The sequence below is a fragment of the Larimichthys crocea genome, chromosome X (assembly GCF_000972845.2).
Source record: "Larimichthys crocea isolate SSNF chromosome X, L_crocea_2.0, whole genome shotgun sequence".
NCBI classification, from domain to species: Eukaryota; Metazoa; Chordata; class Actinopteri; family Sciaenidae; genus Larimichthys; species Larimichthys crocea.
The window spans coordinates 14,071,486-14,086,733 of NC_040020.1; the positions used below are offsets into that span (position 1 = coordinate 14,071,486).

At 41.9% G+C, this 15,248-nt stretch overlaps 2 protein-coding genes across 2 annotated transcripts; one reads left to right on the forward strand and one right to left on the reverse strand.

The window, feature by feature from the left end:
- Positions 1-465: 465 nt before the first annotated feature.
- On the forward strand, positions 466-10,052 carry wdr48b (WD repeat domain 48b). The gene is made up of 18 exons (XM_010742143.3): positions 466-596; positions 1,266-1,406; positions 1,540-1,618; positions 1,702-1,914; positions 2,030-2,118; positions 3,437-3,538; positions 3,620-3,844; positions 4,135-4,209; positions 4,488-4,590; positions 4,676-4,773; positions 4,910-5,017; positions 5,140-5,236; positions 5,319-5,414; positions 5,605-5,710; positions 5,871-5,958; positions 8,162-8,238; positions 8,350-8,542; positions 8,642-10,052. The coding sequence occupies exons 1-18, from the start codon at positions 549-551 to the stop codon at positions 8,735-8,737; spliced, it is 2,034 nt and encodes a 677-aa protein (XP_010740445.1). The 5' UTR covers positions 466-548; the 3' UTR covers positions 8,738-10,052.
- A 224-nt stretch (positions 10,053-10,276) lies between these two features.
- Positions 10,277-14,561, reverse strand: gorasp1a (golgi reassembly stacking protein 1a). Its single transcript, XM_010742145.3, has 9 exons — positions 14,366-14,561; positions 13,523-13,603; positions 13,205-13,408; positions 13,024-13,110; positions 12,792-12,922; positions 12,545-12,689; positions 12,176-12,284; positions 11,916-12,059; positions 10,277-11,823 (listed from the first exon to the last, which is right to left on the reverse strand). Exons 1-9 carry the CDS (start codon positions 14,426-14,428, stop codon positions 11,345-11,347), a joined length of 1,443 nt encoding a protein of 480 aa, XP_010740447.3. The 5' UTR covers positions 14,429-14,561; the 3' UTR covers positions 10,277-11,344.
- Positions 14,562-15,248: the final 687 nt, after the last annotated feature.

The following is a 15,248-nucleotide window of genomic DNA, read 5'->3' on the forward strand; positions in this document are numbered from 1 at the left end:
ACTGGAAAATCCAGGAAAAGGGGAGACATTTATATAATCTACAAGGTGAAGTAGGAGAGGTGGGGTGTTGTGGAGGTAGCAGAGTGGAACAGGTGACAATGAGCAGACTAAGAATAGGGCACAGTAGATGGAATAGCACACTCAACATAATAGGGAAGCATCCAACTGGTCTATGTAGCTATGGGGAGAGAGACAGTGGAGCATGTGATGGATATGAAAGGGAGAGGGAAGAGATGATGGCAGGGTTGCAGAGGACAGGAGCAGTGGAGAAAAGTGTCAAAGGTATAATAGAATGTGGGAAATGTAGAGAAGGGAGGAAAATCATAATGAGATATCTTGTTTTAAGTGGGTTAATTAAAAGAATTTTAAAAAGGGAAAAGAAAAATGAAGTAGTAAAGAAGTAAAGTCCAGAAGAGGGCGGTATATGCAACTATAAGGATGCCGCCTGCCGTAAAACACCAAAGAAGCAGCAGCAGCAGCAGCTCGGGTGCATATGTTTTCTTTTTTTCCGGATGTAGCATCACATGAACTGACTGTCAACATGCAAGATGGCCACGCATCACAGGCAAAATGCTGCTGGGCGGAGAAAAGTCCAGGTAAATTATAATAGTTGCGTTATTGCCAAGTATCTGGCAACGGCGATATTAAAGTCTTCGGCTTTAAAGGTTGCTTCACGGATAACTGAGGGACACAATAAAGACCCGCCCGCACATCTCAGCGCTGATGTTATGAGTCATGACTCAAGCCGGCTAACCCAGCTAGCTTAGCTCACGTTAGCTAGCTGTTAGCGTCTTCTGCTAACGCGGGCGACTAAACGATTACGTGAAAGTGTTTGTAAACACCTGTCCCATAACTACGTGTCAGACACGTTAAAACACAACTACCCAGCTCACCAAGTAGCACAAAATAGTCATGTGCTGTTCAGCAGGTTTCTGACACTGTTGCAGCGTTAACGCTTAGCGACACTGTGTCTGGGCTCGGTCTAGTTGCTGGGGAACCGTAGCTAGCGTACGTGTCTAGGTGGTCCTGTCAGTACACAGTTATACCAGATAAAAACGCGCTATAAGTACTGAATGTGTGCATTGTTAATATTAACTAAGAGCAACTATTTACTGATATATGTGTCATTTAGCTCTGCTCATTGACTATGTCCTTTATAACGTAAGTGCATGAGAGCTAGCCGTTAGCGTGTCGAGGCTCCGAGACGTGCACATGGGAGTGGGTGTGTTGTGACCTCAGTGCTCGCTCTCCTCTTTGTGTTTCAGGTGTCCTATGTCATTAGAGATGAGGTGGAGAAGTACAATCGAAACGGGGTGAACGCGCTCCAGCTCGACCCCGCGCTGAACCGGCTCTTCACAGCTGGAAGGGACTCAATCATCCGGATATGGAGCGTCTACCAGCACAAAGTAGAGCTTCTTCTTAGACTCTTCTGTGTCTGTGTTTAAATGTCACACAGGCAGCAGCTGTGTTGATGCATGCAGATTTGTCTCTTTTGTGTTCAATGGTGGAAATCACGGTTTCACTTCTCCGTCATTGCAGCAGGACCCATACATCGCCTCGATGGAGCATCACACAGACTGGGTCAATGACATCGTTCTCTGTTGCAATGGGAAAACATGTGAGTCTGATTACTGATGTACGTGGGTGTATTACTGATTTGACATGACAGATTAATCTGATGCACTGTCACTCCGTTTCCAGTGATATCTGCTTCATCAGATACGACAGTCAAAGTATGGAACGCACATAAAGGATTCTGTATGTCGACGTTACGAACACACAAGGACTACGTGAAAGCTCTGGCCTACGCTAAGGACAAAGAGCTTGTGGCATCCGCAGGTCTGGACCGACAGATCTTTCTTTGGGATGTGAACACACTAACAGCACTCACTGCTTCCAACAACACTGTCACCAGTAAGTATTGTTTGTCCCATTCACACTCTAGTAGTGATTATTACATTTATGCTGTCTACTGTTTTTAAATTAATGTTCTTTATCTGTGGATTCACTATCGTTTGTCTCCCAACAGCCTCGTCACTCAGTGGGAACAAGGACTCTATCTACAGTCTGGCTATGAACCAGATGGGCACAGTCATTGTATCTGGATCCACAGAAAAGGTTGGGACACAAACAAACACACACGTGGACGTTAACAGTTCAAGATTAAAGCAACATTCTGATAATTTCACCTGTCAAGCTAACATCATGTCTGGGAAATATAGCCTGAAAGTAAATTGAGAATGATCTCCAGTAGGGATGGGCGATATGGACTAAAAAATGTATCCTGATAATTTCTGGTATTCATCACGGTAACAATAAAAATGACGATGAATAAACACCAATTCAGCCTAATCTTTTAGACTATAAATTTATCACCAAAATAATAATAAAGGCTAGGGAGATACCTGCTGAATGTAACCGCTGTGAAACAATCAGGAAATAACTTTTTATTTCTCTGATTAATAACAGCTTTATCGAGGCCGGTGCTCGCTCTCTGTTATTGTTACTCTGTCTCTCTACCAAAGCTCTCTCTCTCTCTCTCTGTCTCGCTCTCTCCCTCTACCTCCCTCCCTCCCTCTCTCTCTTGCTCTCTAAGCATCGGACACAAATCAAATTAAACTTCTTCGTGTCATTATTTTCCGGCATAAATTGCGAGTTGGACTCAGATTAGAAGCTGGTTACATGAAATAAACAAAGTGAGAACACACATGCAGGTAGATTATCAGAGTTTAGTCTGTGAATCTGCTTCAGTGACATTTCAGGCTGTCTGTGCAGGTTTGACCGATCTGAGTGTCTGATTGGCAGCCGGAGCGTGAGGAAAGAGCTCCTCGCTGCCCGGCATATCTGCTCCGCCTTCTGCTTTGTTTGTCAATATGCGTGTTGGGCTGCGAGTGTGTCGTGCACATATATACGTCATCAATGGAAATTTATCGCTTTTATCGTGGGATGACATTCTTACCCTGGGGAATGTTTTTGACAATATATCGCACATTGCTAATCTCCAGTGACCGATGACACAGGATATTACTTGAAAATCTCTTGAGTCTTTATATCTCAGTCTGATTTCTGCAGGTTGTTTGGTTTCCAAATGGCAACACAAAGATTACAAATTATATTTCTATGCATAATTGGTGCCAGTGTAATTGCTTGTACATCTTGGATGTTAACGTGCTCTTTAGATTCATCAGAGAGAGAAAATGACGAGTTTCCCCTCCTTTCTGTAGAGCCGTTCATAGAGCTGTTCCTGTAAGGTGTGTGGACATTATCTAGATTACATAACAGATTACATGAACTGGGTTTATAGGAGGTGTTAAGTTACTTTGAAACCTTGTCAATGCTGCACTTGAACTGTTACTTTGTTTTGTCTTAGAAATCTGGTTTAATGTAAATGCAGTGAAGAAGTGCTCGTTCTTAGTCTCTGCTTTTCTTCCTTCAGGTTCTGAGAGTGTGGGATCCACGAACATGTGCAAAACTGATGAAGCTAAAGGGTCACACAGACAACGTCAAGTCATTGCTGCTAAATCGGGATGGCACTCAGGTGAGTTAACGTGTGTGAAATACGCAGTGTTGGCAGCTGTTCAACAGATTCAACATCTGAACCTACTATCCTTCTACACAGTGTCTGTCAGGCAGTTCTGACGGGACCATCCGCCTGTGGTCACTTGGCCAGCAAAGGTGTATCGCCACCTACCGGGTGCACGATGAGGGGGTCTGGGCCCTGCAGGTCAACGAGGCCTTCACACACGTCTATTCTGGTGGCAGAGACAAAAAAATCTACTGCACTGACCTGCGTAACCCAGACATCCGTGTGCTCATCTGTGAGGAGAAAGCGCCAGTGCTCAAAGTAAAAAGACTGTGTAAATACTGAATGTTGTTGTTTGTTTTAATTATTCTTTCCTTTTTAATATGTGTTTGATGTTTCTATTGCACATTTCTACCGTCCATGCATGGTTTTCTTTTGTATTGTTGCTTTCTTTTAGGCTAGTCTTTTCTGTGCTTTGTTAGCAGTGCTTATTGGAAAGGATGTCCTGTATTTTTAAAAGGTTAAATATTTAAGGCTGTTTTATTGACTCTGTGCTCATAACTAAAGATTTGGAGTCACTCAACCTTCCGCCGTCTTTCTCTTCTGCTCAGATGGAACTGGACAGATCTGCTGACCCACCTCCAGCAATCTGGGTCTCCACCACCAAGTCATCCGTTAATAAATGGGTAAGCATGCGTGACACCTCCTGAGGTCGCCAGTCGACTGTCAGCATAATGACTCTGGAATACAGACAGAGACTTGTGCATGTGGCCATGCCTAATGCTATTCAGCACTAATCTTCCTGTAATTTGTGTAAAAAAAAAAATTAAACAAGCTTTGTGATGGTGTGAGTGATACACAAAAGATTTTTCTGTATCTTTTCTGTATATTTCTGGAAGGAAGAGCTTATTAAAATCCAGGACAACATGTAGTGATTATTTTCTGTCTATATGTATTTGTGCAGTCTCTAAAGGGAATGCACAACTTCAGATCATCAGGGGAGTACGACAACGACTGCACTACCCCTCTGACACCGCTGTGCACTCAGCCAGAACAAGTCATCAAGGGTAAACTTGTGTATTTGTGAACTACGCTATCTTCTGTCTCCTTCTCTTTAACATTTCTAAAGTAAATTCTGTGTTTTGTGTGCAGGAGGTGCGAGTATCATACAGTGCCACATTCTGAACGACAAGAGACACATACTCACCAAAGATACCAACAACAATGTGGCATTCTGGGACGTCCTGAAGGTAAAGACAGAATATTGTTTTGACCAAACTTTAGTTATTCTTGTAGTCCGAATTAGGACCGTCAATCCTCTCCTGATGAGCTCCCTCCTGCTGATACCTGCGGTGTGTATTGACTTTATGTGTATTTTACCTTCAGGCTTGCAAGGGTGAAGACTTGGGGAAAGTGGAGTTTGATGAAGAGATTAAAAAGCGGTTCAAGATGGTCTACGTGCCAAATTGGTTCTCTGTTGATCTGAAAACTGGGGTGAGTCACAAACCTGGTGATGCAAGAGCTTCTCGTCTGTCTCAGCAGCAGTGATGTTTTTAAACTTAGTCCCTCCTGAGTCTGGTCAGTGGTCTCATAGTTCTGTGTCTCTTTGTCGATAGATGCTCACTATCACATTGGATGAGAGCGACTGCTTCGCTGCCTGGGTGTCTGCAAAGGATGCTGGGTTTTCGAGCTCTGATGGGTCCGACCCAAAGTGTAAGATATCTGACCCAGTCACATTTTATATACAAGGAACTGTTGAAAGATACAGAACTGTTTTGACCGTTCATCTCTGTAGTGAATCTGGGTGGACTGCTGCTCCAGGCGCTGCTGGAGTTCTGGCCCAGAACTCGCATCAACCCAATGGATGAGGAAGAGAACGAGGTGAACCACGGTAAGGACGTGGTTAACTCTCCATCCACTGTTAAATCATTCTGAAATGAAATCAAGCAAACCGGCAGCAGTGTTCTGGAAACTTTAATGTGCTCTGCTGGACACCATTTCCTGCCGTTGTCAGTGAGCAGCGGGTGTCCAAAGCAACATTCGATGTGTCTGACAGTGGGATTGTGTTCTTGTGTCCACAGTGAATGGAGAGCAGGAGAACAGGGTCCAAAAAGGAAATGGATATTTCCAAGTGCCACCACACACACCAGTCATCTTTGGTGAAGCAGGAGGTCGAACTCTATTTAGGTAATGATTTACTGACATCCCTATAAACACAGGTTAAATGTAAACTGATAAAGTTGCAGAGGGCTTTGTAAAAGCTATCACTTCATGACTGTAAAAAACATAAACATTAATAGTTGAGTGATTTATGTTATTCTTCTGATGTCCTTGTCCTGTGTTGCAGATTGCTATGTAGAGATTCAGGTGGAGAAACTGAGTCCATGCTGCTGAATGAGACAGTCCCACAGTGGGTTATTGATATAACTGTAGATGTGAGTACAAGTTTGTTTTCACCTTCATTTTACATGAACTCCAATGAGACAAAGGCAAAATGATTACAGGATAAATAGGCTATGAATTTAAATTCAGAGGTGAAGCCAACAAAATACATGTTTGTTACTGTGACAAACATATTTTACTCATTCATATTTTTGTTGCATTACAAAATGCTAAACAGCGTTGATGTATCTTTCCTGTGGTCAAAAGTGTCTTTAACTATTGAGGAAGTTGGATGGGGATTTTTCAGTGTGGGAATGCACTACAGGCAGTTCCTGCAGTAGTGGTCAGTCAGGTCCATAAATATTGGGACATCGACATAATTCTAATCTTTTTGGCTCTATACACCACCACAATGGATTTAAAATAAAACAAACAAAATGTGCTTTAACTGCAGACTTTCAGCTTTAATTTGAGGGTATTTACACCCAAATCAGGTGAACGATGTAGGAATTACAACAGTTTGTATATGAGCCTCACACTTTTTAAGGGACCAAAAGTAATGGGACAATTGGCTGCTCAGCTGTTTCATGGCCAGGTGTGTGTTTTTTCCCTCATTATCCAATTTACAAGGAGCAGATAAAAGGTCTAGAGTTCATTTCAAGTGTACTGTTTGCATTTAGGATCGGTTGCTGTCAACTCTCAATATAAGATTTAAAGAGGTGTCACTATCGGTGAAGCAAGCCATCATTAGGCTGAAAAATCAAAACAAACCCATCAGAGGGATAACAAAAACATTAGGTGTGGCCAAATCAACTGTTGGGAACATTCTTAAAAATGTTAAAGAACGCTCAGGTGAGCTCAGCAACACCAAAAGACCCAGAAGACCACGGAAAACAACTGTGGTGGATGACCAAAGAATTCTTTCCCTGGTGAAGAAAACACCCTTCACAACAGTTGGCCAGATCAGGAACACTCTCCAGGAGGTAGGTGTATGTGTGTCAAAGTCAACAATCAAGAGAAGACTTCACCAGAGTGAATACACACGGCTCCCCATAAGATGTAAACCAATGGTGAGCCTCAAAACAGAAAGGCCAGATTAGAGTTTGCCAAACAATATCTAAAAAAGCCTTCACGGTTCTGGAACAACATCCTATGGACAGATGAGACAAAGATCAACTTGTACCAGAGTGATGGGAAGAGAAGAGTATGGAGAAGGAAAGGCTGCTCATGATCTAAAGCATACCACCTCATCAGTGAAGCATGGTGGTGGTAGTGTCATGGCGTGGGCATGTATGGCTGCCAATGGAACTGGTTCCCTTGTATTTATTGATGATGTGACTGCTGACAAAAGCATCAGGATGAATTCTGAAATGTTTTGGGCAATATCATCTGCTCATATTCAGCCAAATGCTTCAGAACTCATTGGACAGCACTTCACAGTGGAATGTTATGCAATGGCCAAGTCAATCACCTGACCTGAATCCGATTGAGCATGCGTTTCACTTGCTGAAGACAAAATTGAAGGGAAAATGCCCCAAGAACAAGCAGGAACTGAAGACAGTTGCAGTAGAGGCCTGGCAGAGCATCACCAGGGATGAAACCCAGCGTCTGGTGATGTCTGTGTTTCAGACTTCAGGCTGTAATTAACTGCAAAGGATTTGCAACCAAATATTAAAAAGTGAAAGTTTGATTTATGATTGTTAATTTGTCCCATTACTTTTGGTCCCTTTAAAAAGTGTGAGGCTCATATACAAACTGTTGTAATTCCTACACCGTTCACCTGATCTAGATGTAAATACCCTCAAATTAAAGCTGAAAGTCTGCAGATAAAGCACATCTTGTTCATTTTTTCAAATCCATTGTGGTGGTGTATAAAGTAAAAAAGATTAGAATTGTGTCGATGTCCCAATATTTATGGACCAGACTGTATAAGCCCTTCTAACAGCAGTCAGTCATAGTGGGAGAAGCACAGGTGTTACTAATACCATTGTTCTATTTATTCAAGTGTCCTAGTTAATCATGACAGTGTGACAGTGAGCCAGCATGAGTAATACAGGACCCTGAGGCTAAACTGAACTATTATTGTTACGATGTACACCTGCTCTTCCTGCTGAAAATAAGTCTTGACGGGCTCTGTCAGTGTTTCTCAGGAGGAAGTTCTTTAGCATTTCTGTGGCACAGCATGTGCACTGACAGGTTACTCCTGCTATTATTTTTATTTATTTTTTTTGAGTTATCCTTCCTCTTCTGTTCCAGAAAAATATGCCCAAGTTCAACAAAATCCCGTTCTACCTCCAGCCCCATTCTTCCTCTGGTGCAAAAACTCTAAAGAAGTGAGTATGAGTACGAGCAGACGAGGAAGGTGCAGATGTGAGTTTGCAGCTCGAATGTTCAGAGTTGATTTTTCATTTTTTTTTTTTTTTTACCTGCTGTGTGTTCTGCAGGGACCGTCTCTCAGCCAGTGACATGCTCCAGGTGAGGAAGGTGATGGAGCACGTTTATGAAAAGATCATCAACCTGGACAACGAGTCGCAGACCACCAGCTCCTCAGCCAACGATAAGCCCGGGGAGCAGGAGAAGGAGGAGGACATGGCCATGCTAGCCGAGGAGAAGATAGAACTAATGTGTCAAGACCAGGTGCGCATGGCGGCTTTGCTTGTACATTTCATACAGCTTGTTCATCCTCAGTCCCTGTTTGTTGTATTAATTCCTTTTCTTTTTTTATCTTTCAACCAGGTTCTAGATCCCAACATGGACCTGCGAACAGTTAAACATTTTATCTGGAAGAGTGGAGGGGACTTGACGCTTCACTATAGGCAGAAGTCCACGTGAAAGTCATAATTTTTAAAACAAGAACTCTTCGTCATTTGCCAATCACCACCCACCTCTGACATGTAGTACCCTAAACCCCATTGTGTGGTCCAGAGTCGCAGTATCAATGAGAATCAAGTAAAATTTGTGAGGACGTGGCTCATGGTGTATCATAGGGAACTGACCAGAACAGGCCGGAGCAGCCAGGAGACACCCAGGAGATAAGTGGTTCAGTGTTTCTTTTTAATATTTTTTTTTTTTTTACAGTTTGACAAGAATGGACTCTGTTTTCTCCAGCGCTCACCGATTTCTTTTGTTTCTTTGACTGTGTTTGTTCTTTCCTTCTGATTGGCATTTTTGTTTCGGGGTGACTGAAGTTAGAGTACACGTTTGTGTCCGAGCGTATGCGTATATGCACATGGATGTAGTAGACTGTTTTGTTTGTTCTAGTACATTCCAGAAACTGTCCTTGTTCTACAAACACTCCACACCCGTCTCAGCTGTGTCACCAGTTTTAGGAGTACACTTGGTCTCTGGGTAGCATCACAGTCCCTCAAAGCAGTCCTCCGTTCTGTCGTCATCTTAACTTGAACTTAACCTCGGCTAAGACATCTAATTACTGCAGAGCGTGAACATCATTGACAGAAGCACTTGTCTTTGTCATTTATTTTTAGCTGTGCTGTTCTCAATGGACTGAATGTTCTTTTTTTTGTAAATATATGTACAACATTTTTGATTTAAGTGATTTTTTTTTTTGTTCTTTTGATTTTACAGCAGTTTTATTGCGTTGTTGTACAGCTTACTTCAACTGTTTTTCAAATCCCAAGAGCACATTCATGGTCATGAAGGTAATTTGACTTGGATGTTTAAAAAAAAAAAATTGCATTTGTGGTATTCACTACAACCCCGAAACTGCAGTTTACTCTTAAGAATGTTAGTAGTCGTCCAAGTCATCTTAGCAATCGGGAAATACTATATATATATATATATAAGGTATGTATCTTTAACAATAACTCATGCTTACTCCCTCTGTGCTTGGGTCATGAGCAGTGACTTTGATGACAGTGAGGGCTGTTCCTAATGTATATTTCATTTAGATTCTATAGGAGTTCAATGGAACATGAATATAACTTGAAGGGGAATCTCATCCAAGAGAATATATCGTTATTCAATCACTGTGGGAAATTCACCAAAGTGAAATAAATGGTAATACCCATTTTCTCTCTTGGTGTGTCACCAAGCAGAACAGATCTTTTCATTGTAAATTTTTCTGCTTTTAATTTTGCCATGATGAGTGTGTGTTTTAACACCATAGTAGGGACGCATCGAGTGAGCTCTAATTGGCCAAAAACATGATGGGTACAATAATTAGGCCATAACACTGCAGTATCCCTTGTTGTAATAATTTGTGAAATATGTATATTTTAGGCATTGGAAGAAATAAATTGGAATGATTTAACAATGACAGATTTATGGGAATTATAAATGGATGTTTGTTGAGTTGTAATGTGTTCAGCTGAGTGTGAAACAAGAAAAACAACAGACGATTTCTCTTTTAAGTCAAGTGATATGATTGTTTAACCATCAAAGATTTGCCCATTTCACATTCATGAAACGACTGCACCCATTCCTAATAAAACATACAATTAATTCATAAAATATTTGCAAAAATACTTTTCCTTATTTTACACACTAGCAACTACTTTGACTGTGAAAAACATTAAAAAGCCCCCTAACAAAACAATTTCTCAACAGCAGCATCACTACCAGACGTCTTACATACTCTATATGAAAGGTCTGTCGTCTACTGGATTTACACATCACCTGTCAGGTCACAGGCTGTACTTGTCTACTGTTGCATAGATCACAAAAATTACAAGGTAAGAATCTTGTTGAAGTGGATATGGGGACATAATTCAAACAATACAAACGGTACAAATTCTTTTTAAACAGACCATACAACGTATGACTGATCTAATCAAAGACAGTGTTTTAAACATACTGACCTCATCAAATCTGCTATAAAAACGTGCACTGACTGGTTTTATACGGTACAGGTGAACAAATGTTTTTTTCTAATACCACATCGGAAACATTTTAAAATCCAAAACATGGCTACAAACTACTGTAGACTTTTTATATTGTCATTTTAAAAGCTGTATAATAAAACTTTGATGCAAACGGTCTGGTAGCTTTAAAGACTTTGATAGTGTTTGGATATTAAGGTGCAGCTGTGCTCTGCTCTAGTAAATGTATGTGTTTATCTTTGGAAGTGTTCAAGTATTCATCACATATGCGCACCAGAAGTCTTGTCAACCGTAGATCATAATTTTGCACCAAACAAGGAAACATGGTTCACATTCTAACCTTCTTGGCGTACAAATGAGCAGTAACGTTAAATTCTCACATATAAAACAAATAAGATGTTCCTATACTCCCTCAGTGTTCTTCTATGATAATGCTTTAGCTGGTTTCTTTAGTGTAAGTAACATGCCAGACTCAAATCAGGCAGCCTTCCCCTCATTCTGGCCTACATTTATCTCTATAGTGTTTCTTTAAAAAAAAAAGCCCCAGTGATTGTCAACTTCACCTCCCAGTTTTGTACTTTGTGTATGGCCTGATGCAAGCTTACTCAAGAGACAGCTCTTCTGGTAGCTCCTCATCACTCTCGTGGCTGCAGTGGTGAGCAGGAGCCGCATCTAGAGGCTCTGTGGACTCCTCCACTGGCCCTGTTGGATCCTCGACGGCCTGAGCAAAAGAATCGTCTGGTATCAACTCATTAACAGCAGAGGATTGGAGGAGATCGACAGGAGATGGGCAGGGAGGGTCTTCGGTTGAGACAGAGGGTTCAGCAGGAGGGTCAGGGTACTCTACAGGGAGAGACGATGCGTCCATAGGTGGACTTGGGCTATTGCTAAGCTCAGAGATGGAGACAGATAGGTCTGGGGACTTTGTGAGCAGGTGAGATGGTTCAGCTGGTGGGATGCCTGACAAGGCATCAAGGGAAGCGAGAGCAGATGTGAGGTCCATGGCTGCCTGGGAGCTCAGCTCTTGCGGGTCCGTCTCGTTGTCTGCTGACGATGAAAGGACGCTGTCCTCCAGCTCCTCTGTACAACAAGAAATAGAAAAATTGTTCATATTCCTTTTGCCAAATGTACACTCTCTAGGACAGTGATGAAGTGCTGCTGTCCCAACTTACCAACACCAGAGACATCGCCATCCTTCTCCTCATGCATAGTCAGTGAAGTGTTGGTCATGTCAATGGACGACATGGACAGATCCAGTCTGTCCAACAAATCTGCAGCGTCAGGTGTCAAAACTGCCACTTCAGAGTCTGAGAAACCTGAAAGAACGAACACGGGACAGCTGCAGATAAGCACTACATCCACAATTAGGTGCCAAATACACTCATACATTACATATCATCATCCTCTAACACCACTGCATATCTGAACTGACCGGGGTCCATGACTCTCTGGATGGGTGGAGGTAGAGGAGCTTCCTGGAGCGTGACCTGATCCAGATCTAACACATCTTCACTTTGGCTTGAAGGAGCCATCAAAGGTGCCTGAAAAACAGAAATAAGCTGCTACTACCAATAGTTTGATGTCATGTAACAACACATGAAATCATTCAATAGTTAGATTAGCAGCACTGCTAGGAGATGCAAGGAGAAGTTCTAATGACGGGGTCGAAATCAGCAACTACACCGCTAAATGCCACTAAATCCTGAACTCTTTTAGTTGAAAAAGTAACCAATGCATTAGCCAACACTGAAATGAATCATTAGTGGCAGCAGTAAATGTAGTCATGTGGATTCAGATTTACCTCTGTGAAGCCGTGGGTAGGCAGCTTCGGAGACGGTTCCTCCTCAGGAACAGGAGTGGGAATCCTTTCCGGGGATGTGTCAGGTTGGGATGGGATGTATGCTGGGATGCGGTGCAAGTAGCCATAACCAATGCCACAGCCCAAACTAAGAGCAAAAAAATGAAAACGCTTTAAGACCATATATAACAACATTATTAACTACTAAACAATTCATCCATTTTATAACGGAAAAAAAACTGTTATCTACCTGCCCTCTCCGCCCCACGCTCCATTTGGTGTGACCACCACTTCCCTGCAGGCATCTGTTTGAGTGTTGTACACCAGCAGCTTCAGTGGCTTCCCCTCATGAGCCTCAATCAGCGAAAAGAAGTCTTCTGACTGGAAATCAGCAACTTTGAATTATTTACAGCTCAGCATTCAAGTTTGTGAGCGATAGATTGATTTTAGCCAAATGTTAATAACAAAGCATTTTATCTTACATCTTGCAACACCTGATCTGCTCCAACGATGTAGTCACTGTGTGGCTGAAGCCCTGCAAGGGCAGCAGGCGAACTGGCTTCAACATCCTGCAGGAAAGAAATAGTTATCAAACCAAAAGATGATGCTGTGTGAGCTTCAAATCAGACTTGGTTCAATTGGTTTGGTTTTGAATAAGCTCACCAGAACGTGCCAGACATTCTCATTGGCTCCTTGATAGCTGCAGAAGCGAACACTGGCACCGAGCAGGCCCTGACCTCCCCACATGTTACTGGGCACCACGTCAAGCTCACGAACCCTGGAGGTTTTAGTGCTGTACACCTCCAACTTCACTGCTCTCTCCATGTTGGATTTCAGGAGCTCCTTCAGCAGGTCGTTCTCCTCATTCTGGTGGACAGTGACAGAAGAACTCAAAACAGCAGAAGTAGCATCTTATGTGTCTGTGCAATCTGCAATCAATAGTGAGTTAACTGCTTATGACAGAAGAATAAATAAACGTACAAGTCTTTTGTTGTCCAGAGACAGTATGAAGTCAAAGAAAGGCTGCAGGCCGGCCGCTTCTGCTGGAGAACCAGGCTGCACCTGTCAGAAACCAGACAAGCGTTTTAATAACATGTGATGCTTCATCTTTAAATAGAAACGTAAACTAAATTCAAATATATGGGACATTAATTTTCAAAATATTTAAATAAATAATCAACCAGAGTATGTGTTTTCTAAATCAATTCAATTTTTTTAATCAAATGCACAACTACAGTAAACTGCTTCACTGCTTAAACTTGCTTTTGTCCGACCAACAGTGCAGAATTCAAAAACATTTCATTTACAATGAATGAATAATAAAAAAAAAAGGAGCAGACAATCTTCTTATTTGAGAGGGCTAAAGCACTAAATGTTTAGGATTTTCGCTCGATCTCTCTCGACCTATGCATCATCGATTAATAATTACAGCACTAATGTCATTCAATGCAAGTGTAGTGCGATCATTATTTATTTTGGGACAGCATGAAAAGGTTTAAAAGGGGCGAATATTCATCCAGCAGAAATATCAATATACTTCAGCCCTCACGACGACCACCATTAAATGAGCTCCTCGATATTAATCTGGTATTAATCGGCTTTGACAGATAATGTATGTGAATACTTTCTTTGAGAAGAGTTACGAGCCTGAATTCAAACTTTATTTTGAAATACATAAACAGACGTGTCGTGTTGCAGTGACAGGTAAACAGTGCCACCTCATCGTTTCACAGGTGAGTCTGCAGCAGCTAGCTCTGTGTTAGCGCAGCAACATGTCAGCTGTGTACACTCTGTTCCTCACGAGGAGGCTCGGTCATTTCTTACTCCGTGCACGTGGTATCCATACGTCCCTCCTTCGGACACTTCCGAGCTCTGTGATAAACCCATTTTCTTTCTGCCGGGAACTGTCAAATATGAGCTAAAACCATCAGAAAACAACAAGTGTGTGAGAATTATCACGGTTGACAGTCCGCGGCCATCTTGTTTGGAGTCCAAAACAATCGAACAGCGCCAGTATCGAACATACGCATGCGCACACGGCCCGCTTATTATTATAAGACGTCATATTTAATTATTCTGTGTCATATAAATGATGTACTGATGTGATGCAAAGTGTCATAATGATATAGCGCATTAACAACAAACAGGAGAATAGACCTTTTGACCAGCAGCCATTTTGACAATTTAATTTAAGAGAGCCAGTTCAGGGTCTCTCTATACTGGAGTCTTTATTAATTAATGATTAGTAACAGCTGTGCCACTTACAGCACACCAACAGTTATAATGCCTGCTATAAAAAGGCACCCAGAGGTCTTTTGCAGCAATTTGTAAACCACTGGACTGAGTAAGATACTGTAATGGAGCTTGTACTAAATCAATAAGACCTTTTTCACAGCAGCCATTTGAACATGAAATAGTAAGGTCAACAGGTGTTTGCAATGATACTAAATAATTAGGTTCAGTTCCATTTAGTGCAGCAGAGACTTTCCGGTGAGCACAACATGCACCACAGCAGCACCCTGACTCTGTCTGACCTGAATGGAACGGGACCATAATTAGTATCTTTGATAACATCTTTGTTTAACTACAATTTCATGTCAGAATGTCTGCTGTGAAAAAGGTCTACTAATGTGACTAGTAACCAGTAACTAGTAAGTACTTTTCCTGCCATGAAACGCCTGCCACGAAAATGCCTATAAAGACCTTT

Coding starts and splice junctions, on each gene's coding strand:
- wdr48b (XM_010742143.3), top strand. CDS start 549: ATGGCCACGCATCACAGGCAAAATGCTGCTGGGCGGAGAAAAGTCCAG. Junction 4,774..4,909: donor CATTCTGGGACGTCCTGAAG/GTAAAGACAGAA, acceptor TTTTACCTTCAG/GCTTGCAAGGGTGAAGACTT. Junction 5,711..5,870: donor GGAGGTCGAACTCTATTTAG/GTAATGATTTAC, acceptor CCTGTGTTGCAG/ATTGCTATGTAGAGATTCAG.
- gorasp1a (XM_010742145.3), bottom strand. CDS start 14,428: ATGGGTTTATCACAGAGCTCGGAAGTGTCCGAAGGAGGGACGTATGGA. Junction 13,409..13,522: donor CTCTGGACAACAAAAGACTT/GTACGTTTATTT, acceptor ACTGTCCACCAG/AATGAGGAGAACGACCTGCT. Junction 13,111..13,204: donor AGAATGTCTGGCACGTTCTG/GTGAGCTTATTC, acceptor TCTTTCCTGCAG/GATGTTGAAGCCAGTTCGCC.